General features: G+C 41.8%; 1 protein-coding gene across 6 annotated transcripts in view; it reads right to left on the bottom strand.

The window, feature by feature from the left end:
- Positions 1-6,208: 6,208 nt before the first annotated feature.
- RTEL1 (regulator of telomere elongation helicase 1) overlaps positions 6,209-16,960 on the bottom strand; it is a 201,596-nt gene continuing 190,844 nt past the window's right edge. For 2 of the 6 annotated variants that reach the window (XM_069751061.1, XM_069751065.1), the window contains 2 exons: positions 6,931-7,034; positions 6,209-6,811 (listed from right to left, as the gene is read on the bottom strand). In XM_069751061.1, coding sequence (XP_069607162.1) covers positions 6,731-6,811; positions 6,931-7,034 — 185 coding nt within the window. In that variant the 3' untranslated portion in view covers positions 6,209-6,730. The remainder of the gene's footprint in view (positions 6,812-6,930; positions 7,035-16,960) is intronic. The other 4 variants (XM_069751063.1, XM_069751066.1, XM_069751062.1 and 1 more) reach the window with 3 other exon arrangements.

The following is a 16,960-nucleotide window of genomic DNA, read 5'->3' as shown; positions in this document are numbered from 1 at the left end:
ATGGGAAGAGAGTGGCCAAGTGCCAGAATAGGCGCATCTTCCAGATGTGCCTTTTCTGGGGTGGCTGGGGGCAGATATTTTTAGCCAGGGGGGGGCCAATAACCATGGACCCTCTCCAGGCTATTAATATCTGCCCTCAGTCACTGCCTTTACTACTCTGGCGGAGAAAATTGCGCGGGAGCCCACGCCAATTTTTTCCGCCATTTAACCCTTTATTTTAAGAGCTAGAACGGCCAAATTTTGCAGATACACTCTACTGACATTAGTAGTGTGGAATCTGCAAAAAAAATGGAGAGAAGACATGGTTTACTGTATGTAAACCATGTCTCAAATCATGTCGGGTTTTAGGAAGGAGAAAGAAAAAGCCGGTAATTGAATTACCGGCTTTCAAGCTGTATAGCGCTAGAAAAAATAGTAATATATATACATATATGTGTCTACTGACATATATATATATATATATATAGACAGTATATATATATATATTTTTCTTTTTGGGACACATGGATCACTTCTATAGCGGTATGTTGGTTTTGCAAGCCTGCGAGAAAACCACGCAGTACGGATGCCATACGGATTACATACGGAGGATGCCATGCGCAAAATACGCTGACACACTCTGCCTACGGAGGAGCTACGGACCACTATTTTCGGGACTTTTCAGCGTATTACGGCCGTAATATACGGACCGTATTTTCATACGCTGAGTGTGAAGCCGGCCTTACTGTGTAGCAAACGCCATGGTTTGTTAGGAATTTGACAAGCAGCAGTTGCCTCACCCCCCCCCCCAATTCTGCACACTCCCCCATCCTCCATACACAAAACTACTATAATACTGCCCCCTATGTACTAAAATATAACTACTATAATATTCCTATGTACAAGAATATAACTACTATAATACTGCTCCTATGTACAAGAATATAAATACTATAATACTGCTCCTATGTACAAGAATATAAATACTATAATACTGCCCCTATGTACAAGAATATAACTACTACAGTACTGCTCCTTTGTACAAGAATATAGCTATTATAATATTGCTCCTTGTATACAAGAATATAACTACTACAATACTGCTCCCTATGTAGGAGACTACAGCTACCATAATACTGATCCTATGTACAACAATATAACTACTATAATATTGCTCCCTATTGCCCCCCCCATGGACATGAATATAAAACTAGAATACTGCCCCTATGTACAAGGATATGACTACTATAATACTGCACCCTATATACAAGAATATAACTACTATAATACTGCCGATTTGTTCAAGAATATCACTACTATAATACTGCACCCTACGTACAAGAATATATCTACTATTATACTGCCCATATGTACAAGATTATAACTACTATAATACTGCCCCCATGTACAAGAATATACCTACTATAATACTGCCTCCTATGTACAATAACTACTATAATACTGCTCCTATGTACAAGAATATAACCACTATAATACTGCCCCATGTACAAAAATATAACTGCTATAATACTGCCCCCTATATACAACAGTATAACCACTACAATATTGCCCCTATGTACAAGAATATAACTACTATAATACTGCTCCTATGTACAAGAATATAACTACTATAATACGGCTCCTATGTACAAGAAAATAACTACTATAATACTGCTCCCTATGTACAAGAATATAACTACTATAATACTGCTCCTATGTACAAGAATATAACTACTATAATACGGCCCCTATGTACAAGAATATAACTACTATAATACTGCTCCTATGTACAAGAATATAACTACTATAATACTGTTCCTATGTACATGAATATAACTACTATAATACGGCTCCCTATATATAAGAATATCATTACTATAATACTGCTCCTATATACAAGAATATAACTGCTATAATTTTGCCCCCTATGTACAAGAATATAACCTCTATAATAATACATCTCTAGATTATTATTTATATAGCACCATTGATTCCATGGTGTTGTACATGAGAAGGGGTTACATACAAATTACAGATATCACTTAAGGTACCATCACAATAAGCGATGCTGCAGCGATATAGACAACGATGCCGATCGCTGCAGCGTCGCTGTTTAGTCGTTGTGTGGTCGCTGGAGAGCTGTCACACAGACAGCTCTCCAGCGACCAACGATGCCGAAGTCCCCGGGTAACCAGGGTAAACATCGGGTTACTAAGCGCAGGGCCGCGCTTAGTAACCCGATGTTTACCCTGGTTACCATTGTAAATGTAAAAAAAAAACAAAAAACACTACATACTTACATTCCGGTGTCTGTCGCGTCCCCCGGAGTCAGCTTCCCTGCACTGTGTAAGCGCCGGCCGTAAAGCAGAGCGGTGACGTCACCGCTGTGCTCGGCTTTACGGCCGGCCGGCGCTGACACAGGGGGACGCGACAGACACCGGAATATAAGTATGTAGTGGTTTTTTTTTTTTTACATTTACAATGGTAACCAGGGTAAATATCGGGTCACTAAGCGCGGCCCTGCACTTAGTAACCCGATGTTTACCCTGGTTACAAGTGAACACATCGCTGGATCGGCGTCACACACGCCGATTCAGCGATGTCAGCGGGAGGTCCAGCGACGAAATAAAGTTCTGGCCTCCTAGCTCCGACCAGCGATGTCACAGCAGGATCCTGATCGCTGCTGCGTGTCAAACACAACGATATCGCTATCCAGGACACTGCAACGTCACGGATCGCTATTGTTCTAAAGTTGCTCAGTGTGAAGGTACCTTTACAGTAAGCAAACTAACAATCACAGACTGATACAGAGGGGAGAGGGCCCTGCCCTTGCCAGCTTACATTCCACAGGATTAACAGGATTTGTACATTACACACATTTTTAGGCTACTTTCACACTAGCGTCGTGCACTGCATGTCGCAATGCATCGTTTTGGAGAAAAAACGCATCCTGCAAAATTGCTTGCAGGATGCGTTTTTTCTCCATTGACTAACATTAGCGACGCATTGACACACGTCGCAACCGTCGTGGGACGGTTGCATCGTGTTGTGGCGGACCGTTGGCAGCAAAAAACGTTACATGTAACGGTTTTTGCTGCGTTGTGCCCGCCATTTCCGACCGCGCATGCGCGGCTGGAACTCCGCCCCCACCTCCCCACAACTCACAATGGGGCAGCGGATACGCTGGAAAAATGCATCCGTTGCCCCCATTGTGCAGCGCTTGCACAGTATGCGACGGCCCCGTACCGACGCTAATGTGAAAGTAGCCTTATCTGGATATCGAGTGAATCACTTCACGTGGAGTTTATTAAGTAATTATTACGCTTTACAGTCACACACTTAACACAGTTTTCAATTGCACAATTTATCCGGCTCCATGTATGATTCATGCATTATTTTGCTGGCAAGTATACAAGTATGTGAAACATTGCCAACTTTAAAGGTTACTGCTTTTTTTTATTTTTTATAGATGTTGCCATCATTTACAACAGCAGCGTTTGTCATCACAGTTTAGTCCATGGACAAGGGTGATGTTTTTTCAGGAGAGGGGGGGGGGTGGGGTCAGACATTTTACTTATTCTGGGCAGCCTTTTTAAACATTACTTATCCTTAACGTTGATCACGTTGCATTATATCTCATACTCCAATCACATCCAAAGCTGCACTTAGTATTCAAAATCATCATCAGTAACGTTAGTGGGACAGGGTGACTTGTAACTTGAAAATACATCATTAATTTTACCAGATAATGCACTGGAAAATGATTCCAAGTGCAGTGAAGTTGTGACCATCCCCCTCCCTCTGGCAATGATGACATTGTTTTTACGGCGTAGACTTTGTGTTGAAATTAACCTGCGATACAATTCTGATCAGTAAGGTTACGTCGTATTTCTGATATCCATAACGTTTTCATTTTTGGATCCATGGAGCTGTGTGATGGTTTTTTTTTTTTTTTTTTCTTGGCAGGGCGAGAATGTTTTTATTTATACGATTTTGAGACATTTTCATCACTTGTTACAAAACGTTTTGTGGTATTTCACCACCCCCCTTCCCCCCCTCCCAAAAAAAACACATAATTTTGACATTGTTGAACTTCTTTAATTTTTAGTGTTTATTGATCTGGTTAATTATTTTTAGATTTTGATAGTTCAAACTTTTCTGAACATAATGATACCACATACAGTGGGTACGGAAAGTATTCAGACCCCTTTAAATTTGTCACTATTTGTTTCATTGCAGCCATTTGGTAAATTCAAAAAAGTTCATTTTCTTCTTATTAATGTACACTCTGCACCTCATCCTGACTGAAAACCCCCCCGAAATGTAGACATTTTTGCAAATTTATTAAAAAAGAAAATCTGGAATATCACATGGTCATAAGTAGTCAGACCCTTTGCTCAGTATTGAGTAGAAGCCCCCTTTTGAGCTAGTACAGCCATGAGTCTTCTTGGGAATGATGCAACAAGTTTTTCACACCTGGATTTGGGGATCCTCTGCCATTCTCCCCTGCAGATCCTCTCCAGTTTCGTCAGGTTAGACGGTGAACGTTGGTGGACAGCCATTTTCAGGTCTCTCCAGAGATGCTCAATTGGGTTTAGCTTAGGGCTCTGGCTGGGCCAGTCAAGAATGGTCACAGAGTTGTTCTGAAGCAACTCCTTTGTTATTTTAGCTGTATGCTTAGGGTTATTGTCTTGTTGGAAGGTGAAATTTTGGCCAAGTCTGAGGTCCAGAGCACTCTGGAAGAGGTTTTCATCCAGGATCTCTCTGTACTTGGCCGCATTCATATCTCCTTCAATGACAACCAGTCGTCCTGTCCCTGCAACTGATAAACACCCCCACAGCATGATGCTGCCACCATGTTTCACTGTTGGGATTGTATTGGACAGGTGATGAGCAGTGCCTGGTTTTCTCCACACATACCACTTAGAATTATTACCAAAAAGTTCTATCTTCGTCTCATCAGACCAGAGAATCTTATTTCTCATAGTCTGGGAGTCCTTCATGTGTTTTTTAACAAATTCTATGCAGGCTTTCATATGACTGAGGAGAGGTTTCCGTCGGGCCACTCTGCCATAAAGGCCTGACTGGTGGAGGGCTGCAGTGATAGTTGACTTTACTGCAGAAATTCTGTTGCAACCTTGGCCAGATCTGTGCCTTGCCACAATTCTGTCTCTGAGCTCCTTGGCCAGTTCCTTTGACCTCATGATTCTCATCTGGTCTGACATGCACTGTGAGCTGTGAGGTCTTATATAGACAGATGTGTGCCTTTCCAAATCAAGTCCTATCAGTTTAATTAAACACAGCTGGACTCATCTCAAAGATGATCACAAGGAAATGGACAGCATGTGACTTAAATATGAGTGTCTGAGCAACGGGTCTGAATACTTATGACCATGTGATCTCAGTTTTTCTTTTCTATTAAATTAGCAAAAATTTCTACATTTGTTTTTTTCAGTCAAGATGGGGTGCAGAGTGTACATTAATGATAAAAAAAATGAACTTTTTTGAATTTACCAAATGGCTGCAATGAAACAAAGCGTAAAAAATTTAAAGGGGTCTGAATACTTTCCGCACCCACTGTATGTGTATTTTTAAAAATTATTTTTAATGGGGGAAAATAGGGGAGATTTGAATTTTTACGTTTATTTATTTATTTTTTTAAAACTTTTTTGTTGTTTTTCTTTACTTCTTGTTAGTCCCCAAAGGAGACTTGAAGCTGCAATTATCTGATCGCTTGTGCTATAATACAGAAATACCACAGCATTGCTGTATATAGCAAGAGTCATGGTCTCCTTTGAAGCCCGACCTCATGCGGTGACATCACTGGGAAGAGGAACAGAACGGCAAGGGACACCGAAGAGAGCGTCAGTAGGACTGTATATTACACTCACACTACATGCACATATACAGACATTTAATGAAAAAAATATTAATGGGATAGCTTATTCTAATGTGTATGGGGTCCCCAACACCAGAGGATGTGGGCAGCCCCTTATCTCCATCACCCTGCAGATACTTTATGTACGAGATGAATGTAGAAGTTTATTGGGGGCGCTCAAGACATCTGCTATGTATAGTTGTGCAGTTGTTATCTGCCCTTCTTTCAGCAATGCATTTAACAAAGCGATATATCACTACATTTTAACTGTGAGATGATCTCCACCCCAAATATAGCTTAAAAGTGCACTGTCTCTTTATGACACCCCCATACAAATGGCAATTGCTTGACTGAAGTGTATCAAATAATTTATTACAAAATGTACAATGAAATCCACAGGAGTAAAGGGCAGAGCCATGTATGTCACTTCTAGTCTGAGTATATAATGTCCTGCCAGGTCAACGAACCCAGATGGTGTCCTAACGGGAAATCAAATGGTGAAGGTTTCTAAACAGGTGACGGGAAGTCTGAGGAAACAATCAGATTAACATCATAAAAAAAACAAAACCTAATTCCTTTAATCTGGCATTCAATACTCCAGATGAATTGATATGTTATTCTTCAAACAGTGCTACACCTGCCTACAGGTTGTCTGTGGTATTGCAGCTCAGCAGAGATGCAATATCACATACAACCTGTAAGTGGGAGTGGCGCTGTTTCACTTCCTCTCAGAGTAAAAAACTGTATATGTCCTCCATAGAATTGGAGAGGTGAGGAAGACTTCCTTTAGTGGTGCATTTTCTTCTCCAGGACCAGGGTAAGTGCATATTTTGCGGCTTGAATCCATTCTCCACTGCAAAAACGTCTTTGACCTCAAGAGGGTGCCATGAAAAACACCTGTCCTAGTTGGTGCTTTTTGATGCTACTTTTGCAGTTGGGACACAGTTTGCTCTTCTGAAAAGAAAAAAAAAATTAAAAAGATCAAAATGTGCCAATAAATTCATGCTCAAAACATGGATTACCTAGTCTTAAATATTTACGTGCTGCACGTACACCCTTTGAAGTCCACAAACCTTTAGGAGCTGGTCCCAGCATGCTCTGCAACAGTAGAAGTCACATGATGTGCATTTAAAAGGCACAGACCCTTTCATTTTGCAGTGGGGACAGGTTGGACCCTCTGGGGAAATAAAAGGGAAGAAAGTCCTAACCTCAGGACCTTCAATGGTGGTCTACAATTTTTATAGGGCACATGTCCAACCTCCTGCATTGAGCAGGACGCGATGACCCTCGAGGTCCCTTCCAACTCTAACATTCTGTGATTCTATGTCACAGTGATAGAAACATGTCTGTTATTGACCCTTTTTAGTTAAATCCTTATTGCATTTTAGAAAGGACCAACCAATATGGCCGCCATTCACTTTTCCTAACCTCAGGACCTTCAAAGGTGGTCTACAAATTTTTATAGGACACATGTCCAACCACCTGCATTGAGCAGGACGCGATGACCCTTGAGGTCCCTTCCAACAGTAACATTCTATGATTCTACGTCACAGTGATAGAAACATGTCTGTTGACTTTTTTTAGTTCAATCCTTATTGCATTTTAGAAAGGACCAACCAAAATGGCCACCGTTTACTTTTTATAGGTTTCTTGACTATCATACTGTTATCTCCCTTTCTGCAGCTTATCAGGCCTCTATGAAAGCTGCCATGATGGCCAATGTAGTTTTTCTAGGATTAGCTTTCCTAAGAACAGAATTGGCAGATATGAACGACTTCAGGGTTTTTGGCTGGAGCAGCTACAATAAGACTGCGGATTTCTTATGAATCACTTATCTGGTCCCGGGGAAGGAAAGACACTGAGCTCCCTGCTGGAGGCATAATGTAGGCTTGTGTAAAGCTCTGTGATTATGGATGAGGTCACTTCTGCTTTCTACCAAGTTATCTTCCCTGGCATCTGTTTTCTGACAGTGCCGCCACTCCTTACTGGAAATACTACACTATGGGGTATCACCAGGCTTCCAAGAAGGTGCCCGTCTAGAAAACTAGGGGGAAACAATTAAGATAAAAAGATTTCTCAACAAGTACAAATGTTTCTCCATTCATTCCTTTGCCATTACAACACTTAGAAATATCCCCAGGATTACTGCAACTAAACTTTTAAGGAAAACTAAAATATCGAACTTTAAAGAGGGACAGCAGCCCTCTTTCCTTTCCACAGATGGAGATAACACAAATAGGAAAGAGTTCCTGTAATTGAGAAAATGTATTTAGCTCACCACGTCTGCCACAGGGTAAATGCACTGGGATCTGCCAGCGGTGGGGGCTGAATCCAGCTGGTGAAGAAGTGCCAAAATATGACCGAAAAGAGAGGAAAGATTCCGGCACATCCATCTGCTAAAATCAATGTTCTTTATTCCAATTTCCATGAAAACAAAAGGATCCATGTAACAACTTTAAAAAACTAACGCGTTTCTGGCACGACAATCGCCCTTAACCCCTTAATCCCATATGACGTACTATCCCGTCCAGGTGACCTGGGACTTAATTCCCATGGACGGGATAGTACGTCATATGCGATCGGCCGCGCTCACGGGGGGAGCGCGGCCGATCGCGGCCGGGTGTCAGCTGCCTATCGCAGCTGACATCCGGCACTATGTGCCAGGAGCGGTCACGGACCGCTCCCGGCACATTAACCCCCGGCACACCGCGATCAAAGATGATCGCGATGTGCCGGCGGTGCAGGGAAGCATCGCGCAGGGAGGGGGCTCCCTGCGGGCTTCCCTGAGACGATCGGTACACGGTGATGTGCTCACCGTGTACCGAGCGTCTTCTCCCTGCAGTCCCCGGATCCAAAATGGCCGCCGGGCTGCATCCGGGTCCTGCAGGGAGCACTTCCGGGTCAGGATCAGGCTGCAGCTGCAGCTCTAATCCTGCCCGGCTGTATGTCAGATCACCGATCTGATAGAGTGCTGTGCACACTGTCAGATCGGTGATCTGTGATGTCCCCCCCTGGGACAAAGTGAAAAAGTAAAAAAAAAAATTTCCACACTTGTAAAAAAAAAAATAAAAAAAAAATTCCTAAATAAAGCAGAAAAAAAAAAATATTATTCCCATAAATACATTTCTTTACATAAAAAAAAAACAAAAAAACAATAAAAGTACACATATTTAGTATCGCCGCGTCCGTAACGACCCGACCTATAAAACTGGCCCACTAGTTAACCCCTTCAGTGAACACCGTAAGAAAAAAAAAAAAAAAACGAGCCAAAAAACAACGCTTTATTATCATAACGCTGAACAAAGAGTGGAATAACACGCGATCAAAAAGACGGATATAAATAACCATGTTACCTCTGAAAACGTCATCTTGTCCCGCAAAAAACGAGCCGCCATATAGCATCATAACCAAAAAAATAAAAAAGTTATAGTCCTCTGAATAAAGCGATGCCAAAATAATTATTTTTTCTATAAAATAGCTTTTATCGTATAAAAGCGCCAAAACATAAAAAAAATGATATAAATGAGGTGTCGCTGTAATCGTACTGACCCGAAGAATAAAACTGCTTCATCAATTTTACCAAACGCGGAACGGTATAAACGCCTCCCCCAAAAGAAATTCATGAATAGCTGGTTTTTGGTCATTCTGCCTCACAAAAAAATCGGAATAAAAAGCGATCAAAAACTGTCACGTGTCCGAAAATGTAACCGATAAAAACGTCAACTCGTCCCGCAAAAAACAAGACCTCACATGACTCTGTGGACCAAAATATGGAAAAATTATAGGTCTCAAAATGTGGAGACGCAAAAACTTTTTTGCTATAAAAAGCGTCTTTCAGTGTGTGACGGCTGCCAATCATAAAAATCCGATATAAAAAACTCGCTATAAAAGTAAATCAAACCCCCCTTCATCACCCCCTTAGTTAGGCTAGGTTCACATTGCGTTAATGGGTTAACGCTAACGGACAGCGTTGCACGGCGAAAATGTCACAATTAACGCCGTGCAACGGGTCCGTTAGCACAACCATTGACAGCAATGTGATTTTCAGGTGTAGCGCATCGCTAGAGCGTGCCATTTTCGGCTCGCGCTAGCAAGGTGCCATTCTTTTGTGGCGCGCCTCAGACGCTGCTTGCAGCGTCCGCGGCGCGCCCGAGGTCCGATCCCCGATCTTCCAGAGCGGGGACGTTAACGCGACCACTAAACACGACACCTAAAAAGACATTGTGTTAGCGCAATCCGCTAGTGCTAAACGGATTTCCCTAACGCAATGTGAACCTAGCCTTAGGGAAAAATAATAAAATTAAAAAAAATGTATTTATTTCCATTTTCCGGTTAGGGTTAGGGTTAGGGCTAGGGTTGGGGCTAGGGTTTGGATTACATTTACGGTTGGGATTAGGGTTGGGATTAGAATTAGGGGTGTGTCTGGGTTAGGTGTGTGGTTAGGGTTACAGTTGGGATTAGGGTTAGTGGTGCGTTTGGATTAGGGTTTCATTTATAATTGGGGGGTTTCCACTGTTTAGACACATCAGGGGCTCTCCAAACGCGACATGGCGTCCGATCTCAATTCCAGCCAATTCTGCATTGAAAAAGTAAAACAGTGCTCCTTCACTTCCGAGCTCTCCCGTGCGCCCAAACAGGGGTTTACCCCAACATATGGGGTATCAGCGTACTCGAGACAAATTGGACAACAACTTTTTGGGTCCAAGTTCTCTTGTTATCCTTGGGAAAATAAAAATTTGGGGGGCTAAAAATCATTTTTGTGGGAAAAAAAAGGATTCTTATTTTCACGGCTCTGCGTTGTAAACTGTAGTGAAACACTTGGGGGTTCAAAGTTTTCACAACACATCTAGATAAGTTCCATGGGAGGTCTAGTTTCCAATATGGGGTCACTTGTGGGTGGTTTCTACTGTTTGGGTACATCAGGGGCTCTGCAAATGCAACGTGACGCCTGCAGACCAATCCATCTAAGTCTGCATTCCAAATGGCGCTCCTTCCCTTCCGAGCTCTGCCATGAGCCCAAACAGTGGTTCCCCCCCACATATGGGGTATCAGCGTACTCAGGACAAATTGAACAACAACTTTTGGGGTCCAATTTATTCTGTTACCCTTGTAAAAATACAAAGCTGGGGGCTAAAAAATCATTTTTGTGAAAAAAAAAAGAATTTTTATTTTCACGGGTCTGCGTTATAAACTGTAGTGAAACACTTAGGGGTTCAAAGTTCTCACAACACATCTAGATAAGTTCCATGGGAGGTCTAGTTTCTAATATGGGGTCACTTGTGGGGGGTTTGTACTGTTTGGGTACATCAGGGGCTCTGCAAATGCAACGTGACTCCTGCAGACCAATCCATCTAAGTCTGCATTCCAAATGGCGCTCCTTCCCTTCCGAGCTCTGCCATGCGCCCAAACAGTGGTTCCCCCCCACATATGGGGTATCAGCGTACTCAGGACAAATTGGACAACAACTTTTGGGGTCCAATTTATTATGTTACCCTTGTGAAAATACAAAACTGGGGGCTAAAAAATTTTTGCGAAAAAAAAAAAAATTTATTTTAACGGCTCTGCGTTATAAACTGTAGTGAAACACTTGGGGGTTCAAAGCTCTCAAAACACATCTAGATAAGTTCCTTAGAGGGTCTAGTTTCCAAAATGGTGTCACTTGTGGGGGTTTTTAATGTTTAGGCACATCAGGGGCTCTCCAAACCAACATGGCGTCCCATCTTAATTCCAGTCAATTTTGCATTGAAAAGTCAAATGGCGCTCCTTCCCTTCCGAGCTCTGCTATGCACCCAAAAAGTGGTTTACCCCCACATATGGGGTATCGTCGCACTCAGGACAAATTGCACAACAACTTTTGTGGTCTAATTTCTTCTCTTACCCTTGGGAAAATAAAAAATTGGGGGCGAAAAGATCATTTTTGTGAAAAAATAAGATTTTTTATTTTTACGGCTCTGCATTATAAACTTCTGTGAAGCACTTGTTGGGTCAAAGTGCTCACCACACATCTAGATAAGTTCCTTAAGGGGTCTACTTTTCAAAATGGTGTCACTTGTGAGGGGTTCCAATGTTTAGGCACATCAGGGGCTCTCCAAACGCAACATGGCGTCCCATCTCAATTCCAGTCAATTTTGCATTGAAAAGTCAAATGGCGCTCCTTTCCTTCCGAGCTCTGCCATGCGCCCAAACAGTGGTTTACCCCCACATATGGGGTATCGTCGCACTCAGGACAAATTGCACAACAACTTTTGTGGTCTAATTTCTTCTCTTACCCTTGGGAAAATAAAAAATTGGTGGCGAAAAGATTATTTTTGTGAAAAAATATGATTTTTTATTTTTACGGCTCTGCATTATAAACTTCTGTGAAGCACTTGTTGGGTCAAAGTGCTCACCACACCTCTAGATAAGTTCCTTAAGGGGTCTACTTTCCAAAATGGTGTCACTTGTGGGGATTTCAATGTTTAGGCACATCAGGGGCTCTCCAAACGCAACATGGCATCCCATCTCAATTCCAGTCAATTTTGCATTGAAAAGTAAAATGGCGCTCCTTCCCTTCCGAGCTCTGCCATACGCCCAAACAATAGTTTACACCCATATACGGGGTATCAGCGTACTCAGGACAAATTGGCCAACAATTTTTGAGGTTCAATTTCTTCTCTTACTCTTGGGAAAATAAAAAATTGGGGGCGAAAAGATCATTTTTGTGAAAAAATATGATTTTTTATTTTTACGGCTCTGCATTATAAACTTCTGTGAAGCAATTGGTGGGTCAAAGTGGTCACCACACATCTAGATAAGTTCCTTAGGGTGTCTACTTTCCAAAATGGTGTCACTTGTGGGGGGTTTCAATGTTTAGGCACATCAGTGGCTCTCCAAACGCAACATGGTGTCCCATCTCAATTCCTGTCAATTTTGCATTTAAAAGTCAAATGGCACTCCTTCCCTTCCGAGCTCTGCCATGCGCCCAAACAGTGGTTTACCCCCACATATGGGGTATCAGCGTACTCAGTACAGATTGTACAACAATGTTTGGCATCCATTTTATCCTGTTACCCTTGGTAAAATAAAACAAATTGGAGCTGAAATAAATTTTGTGTGAAAAAAAGTTAAATATTCATTTTTATTTAAACATTCCAAAAATTCCTGTGAAACCCCTGAAGGGTTAATAAACTTCTTGAATGTGGTTTTGAGCACCTTGAGGGGTGCAGTTTTTAGAATGGTGTCACACTTGGGTATTTTCTATCATATAGACCCCTCAAAATGACATCAAATGAGATGTGGTCCCTAAAAAAAAATGGTGTTGTAAAAATGAGAAATTGCTGGTCAACTTTGAACCCTTATAACTCCCTAACAAAAAAAAATTTTGGTTCCAAAATTGTGCTGATGTAAAGGAGACATGTGGGAAATGTTACTTATTAAGTATTTTGCGTGACATATCTCTGTGATTTAAGGGCATAAAAATTTAAAGTTGGAAAATTGCGAAATTTTCAAAATTTTCGCCAAATTTCCGTTTTTTTCACAAATAAACGCAAGTTATATCGAATAAATGTTACTACTAAAATGAAGTACAATATGTCACGAGAAAACAATGTCAGAATCGCCAAGATCCGTTGAAGCGTTCCAGAGTTATAACCTCATAAAGGGACAGTGGTCAGAATTGTAAAAATTGGCCCGGTCATTAACGTGCAAACCACCCTCGGGGCTTAAGGGGTTAATGACAGGAGGTTTTAAAGTGGTTACATGGATCCTATGGTTTTAATGGGAATTTAAACAAAGAACATTGATTTTACTGGATGATGTGATAAAATTCATATAATTGAGGTACTCCTTATAAGAAGAGGTCACCCACGATCAGCGAGCTTCTATGTGAAAGAGGCTAATGAAAAGGCCAGTCACTCCAAAACCAGTGCACCCCTAATATACATCAACTTGGCCATAATGTTCTAAAGATGAACTGTTCTGAACCCCAGCCAAAACTACTACTTCTAGCACCCATAGTAGTTGTCACCCTGTTTGCAAACCCTCAGCATTAAAATCTGCAATGTTCTGCAGCACTGAACCCCTTTTTGTAGCTCTCATACTATTGCTATCTACTTATGCACTATGACACTTATGCAAGGCATTCTATACCACACCAGAGTAGGCTTCTATCGCCCCTAAAAAGATATATACAGTGGAGAAAATAAGTATTTGATACACTGCCCATTTTTCAAGCTTTCCATCCACAAAGAATCGGGAAGGCTCCAATTTTTATCATAGGTACACTTCAACTGTGAGAAACAGAATCTAAAATTTAAATCCAGGAAACTACATTGTGTGATTTTTACATAATTAATTTGCATTTTATTGCATGGAATAAGTATTTAATACAATAAAAAAACAGAACTTAATATTTGGTACAGAAATCGGTGTTTGCAATTACAGAGGTCAGACGTTTCCTGTAGTTCTTGACCAAGTTTGCACACAGTGCAGCAGGGATTTTGGCCCACTCCTCCATACAGATTTTCTTCAGATCTTTCAGGTTTCGGGTCTGTCGCTCGACAACATTGAGTTTCAGCTCCCTCCAAAGATTTTCTATTGTGCTCAGGTTTGGAGACTGGCTAGGCCACTCCAGGACCTTGAAATGCTTCTCATGGAGCCACTCCTTCGTTGCCCTGGCGGTATGTTTTGGGTCATTGTCATGCTGGAAGACCCCGCCACGACCTATCTTCAATGCTTTTATTGTGAGAAAGAGGTTGTTGGCCAAAATATCACAATACATGACTCCATTCATCCTCCCTACAATACGGTGCAGTTGCCCTGTCCACTTTGCAGAAAAGCAACACCAATGTATGATATTTTCCCCACCATGCTTCATGGTTGGGATGGTGTTCTTGGGGTTTTACTCATCCTTCTTCTTCCTCCAAACACGGAAAGTGGAGTTGATACCAAAAAGGTCTATTTTGGTCTAACACAGATGGGTCATTGGCGAACTTCAAATGGGCCTGGACATGTGCTGGTGTGAGCAGGGGGACCTTGCACGCCCTGGAGGACGATAATCCATGATGGCATAGTGTGTTACTAACGGTAATGTTTGAAACTGTGGTCCCACCAATCTTCAGGTCATTGACCAGGTCCTCCCATGTAGTTTTGGGCTGATTTCTAAACTTTCTTAGAATTCTCCTTACCCCACGAGGCAAGATCTTGCATTGACAGTCATCTTGTGTTTATTTCATTTTCTAATTGTGCCAACAGTTGTTGCCTTCTCACCAAGTTGATTGCCTATTGTCCTGTAGCCCATCCCAGCCTTGTGCAGGTCTACAATTTTGTCCCTGGTGTCTTTAGACAACTCTTTGGTCTTGGCCATGGTGGAGAGGTTGGAGTGTGATTGAGTGTGTGGACAGGTGTCTTTTATACAGGTAACTAGTTCAAACAGGTGCAATTAATACAGGTAATGAGTGCAGTGTAGGAGAGCATCTTAAAGGGAACCTGTCACCCCCCCAGGCGTTTTTAACTAAAAGAGCCACCTTGTGGAGCACTAATGCTGCATTCTGTCAAGGTGGCTCTTTTAGTTCAGGTCCCTGCAAACGCTGAAATAATCGCTTTTATAATGTGCCCCTCATATCTGAATTTGTGAGGGGGGGCATTTCTTTTCCCCCCTGACACAAATGCCTCCCAGCCGTCACTTAGGGCCTCCGGGCACCGCCTCCATTTCCTTCCTGAACGTCCCCGGCGCCTGCGCTGTAATTTTTTTTTTTTCGGGCATGCGCAGTTTGCGCTGCCCTTCGAACTTACAGTGCAGGCGCCGGGGACGTTCAGGAAGGAAATGGAGACAGCGCCCGGAGGCCCTGAGTGATGGCTGGGAGGCGTTGGTGTCAGGGGGGAAAAGACGTGCCCCCTGACAAATTCAGGTATGAGGGGCACATTATAAAAGCGATTATTTCAGCGTTTGCAGGGACCCGAACTAAAAGAGCCACCTTGACAGAATGCGGCATTAGTGCTGCACAAGCTGGCTCTTTTAGTTAAAAACGCCTGGGGGGGGTGACCGGTTCCCTTTAAAGAAAAACTAACAGATCTATGAGGGCCAGAATTCTTGCTGGTTGGTAGGTGATCAAATACTGATTTCACGCAATAAAATGCTAATTAATTATGTAAGAATCATACAATGTGATTTTCTGGATTTTCTTTTTAGATTCTGTCTCTCTCAGTTGAATTGTACCCATGATAAAAATTACACACCTCTCCATTCTTTGTAGGTGGGAAAACTTGCAAAAACAGAAGGGTATCAAATACTATTTTCCCCAGTATATGTAATTACCTAATAAAAGTTCCTTATAGACTGCCCGATTAATGCTTACAGCAAATGTTAAAAAGAAAATTAAAATCCTATAATGGAAACATATTTAGAATTGAGAGTCCTCAGTGGTTGATACCTTTTAATGGCTAACTGAAAAGATGGTAACAAATTGCAAGCTTTCGAGACTACACAGGTCTCTTCATCAGGCATAGACTAAAGCAAATTCTTAAGAATCACATATTTATACACAACACAGCACAGAACTGTCATTATGGGAGAGTGATAAGTGATAAACAGTTGTGTCCATAAGTATTGGAAAGTTCCTAGATTAGGAGTGAATGTTTTGTTGTCCTCCGATTGGGGTCTGGTTCTGTTATGATGACCCCACATGGTCTGATGTGCAAATTCCTTACTTGATGTAAAAAGACATAAATCCATGCGACACTTTAATTCCTGCACTAAAACACATAAAAAACTCTATTGTCTACAGCCAAGCCATCAGATACAATCGTACAGTCATGGCCAAAAGTATTGACACCCCTGCAATTCTGTCAGATAATACTCATTTTCTTCCTGAAAATGGTTGCAAACACAAATTATTTGGTATTATTATCTACATTTAATTTGTCTTAAATGAAAAGACACAAAAGAGAATGAAGCAAAAAGCAAAACATTTATCATTTCACACAAAACTCCAAAAATGGGCCAGACAAAAGTATTGGCACCCTCAGCCTAATACTTGGTTGCACAACCTTTAGCCAAAATAACTGCGACCAACCGCTTCCGGTAACCATCAATGAGTTTCTTACAATGCTCTGCTGGAATTTTAT

This window comes from Ranitomeya imitator, chromosome 2 (assembly GCF_032444005.1).
Source record: "Ranitomeya imitator isolate aRanImi1 chromosome 2, aRanImi1.pri, whole genome shotgun sequence".
NCBI lineage: Eukaryota > Metazoa > Chordata > Amphibia > Anura > Dendrobatidae > Ranitomeya > Ranitomeya imitator.
This window is presented reverse-complemented; position numbering and strand designations above follow the sequence as displayed.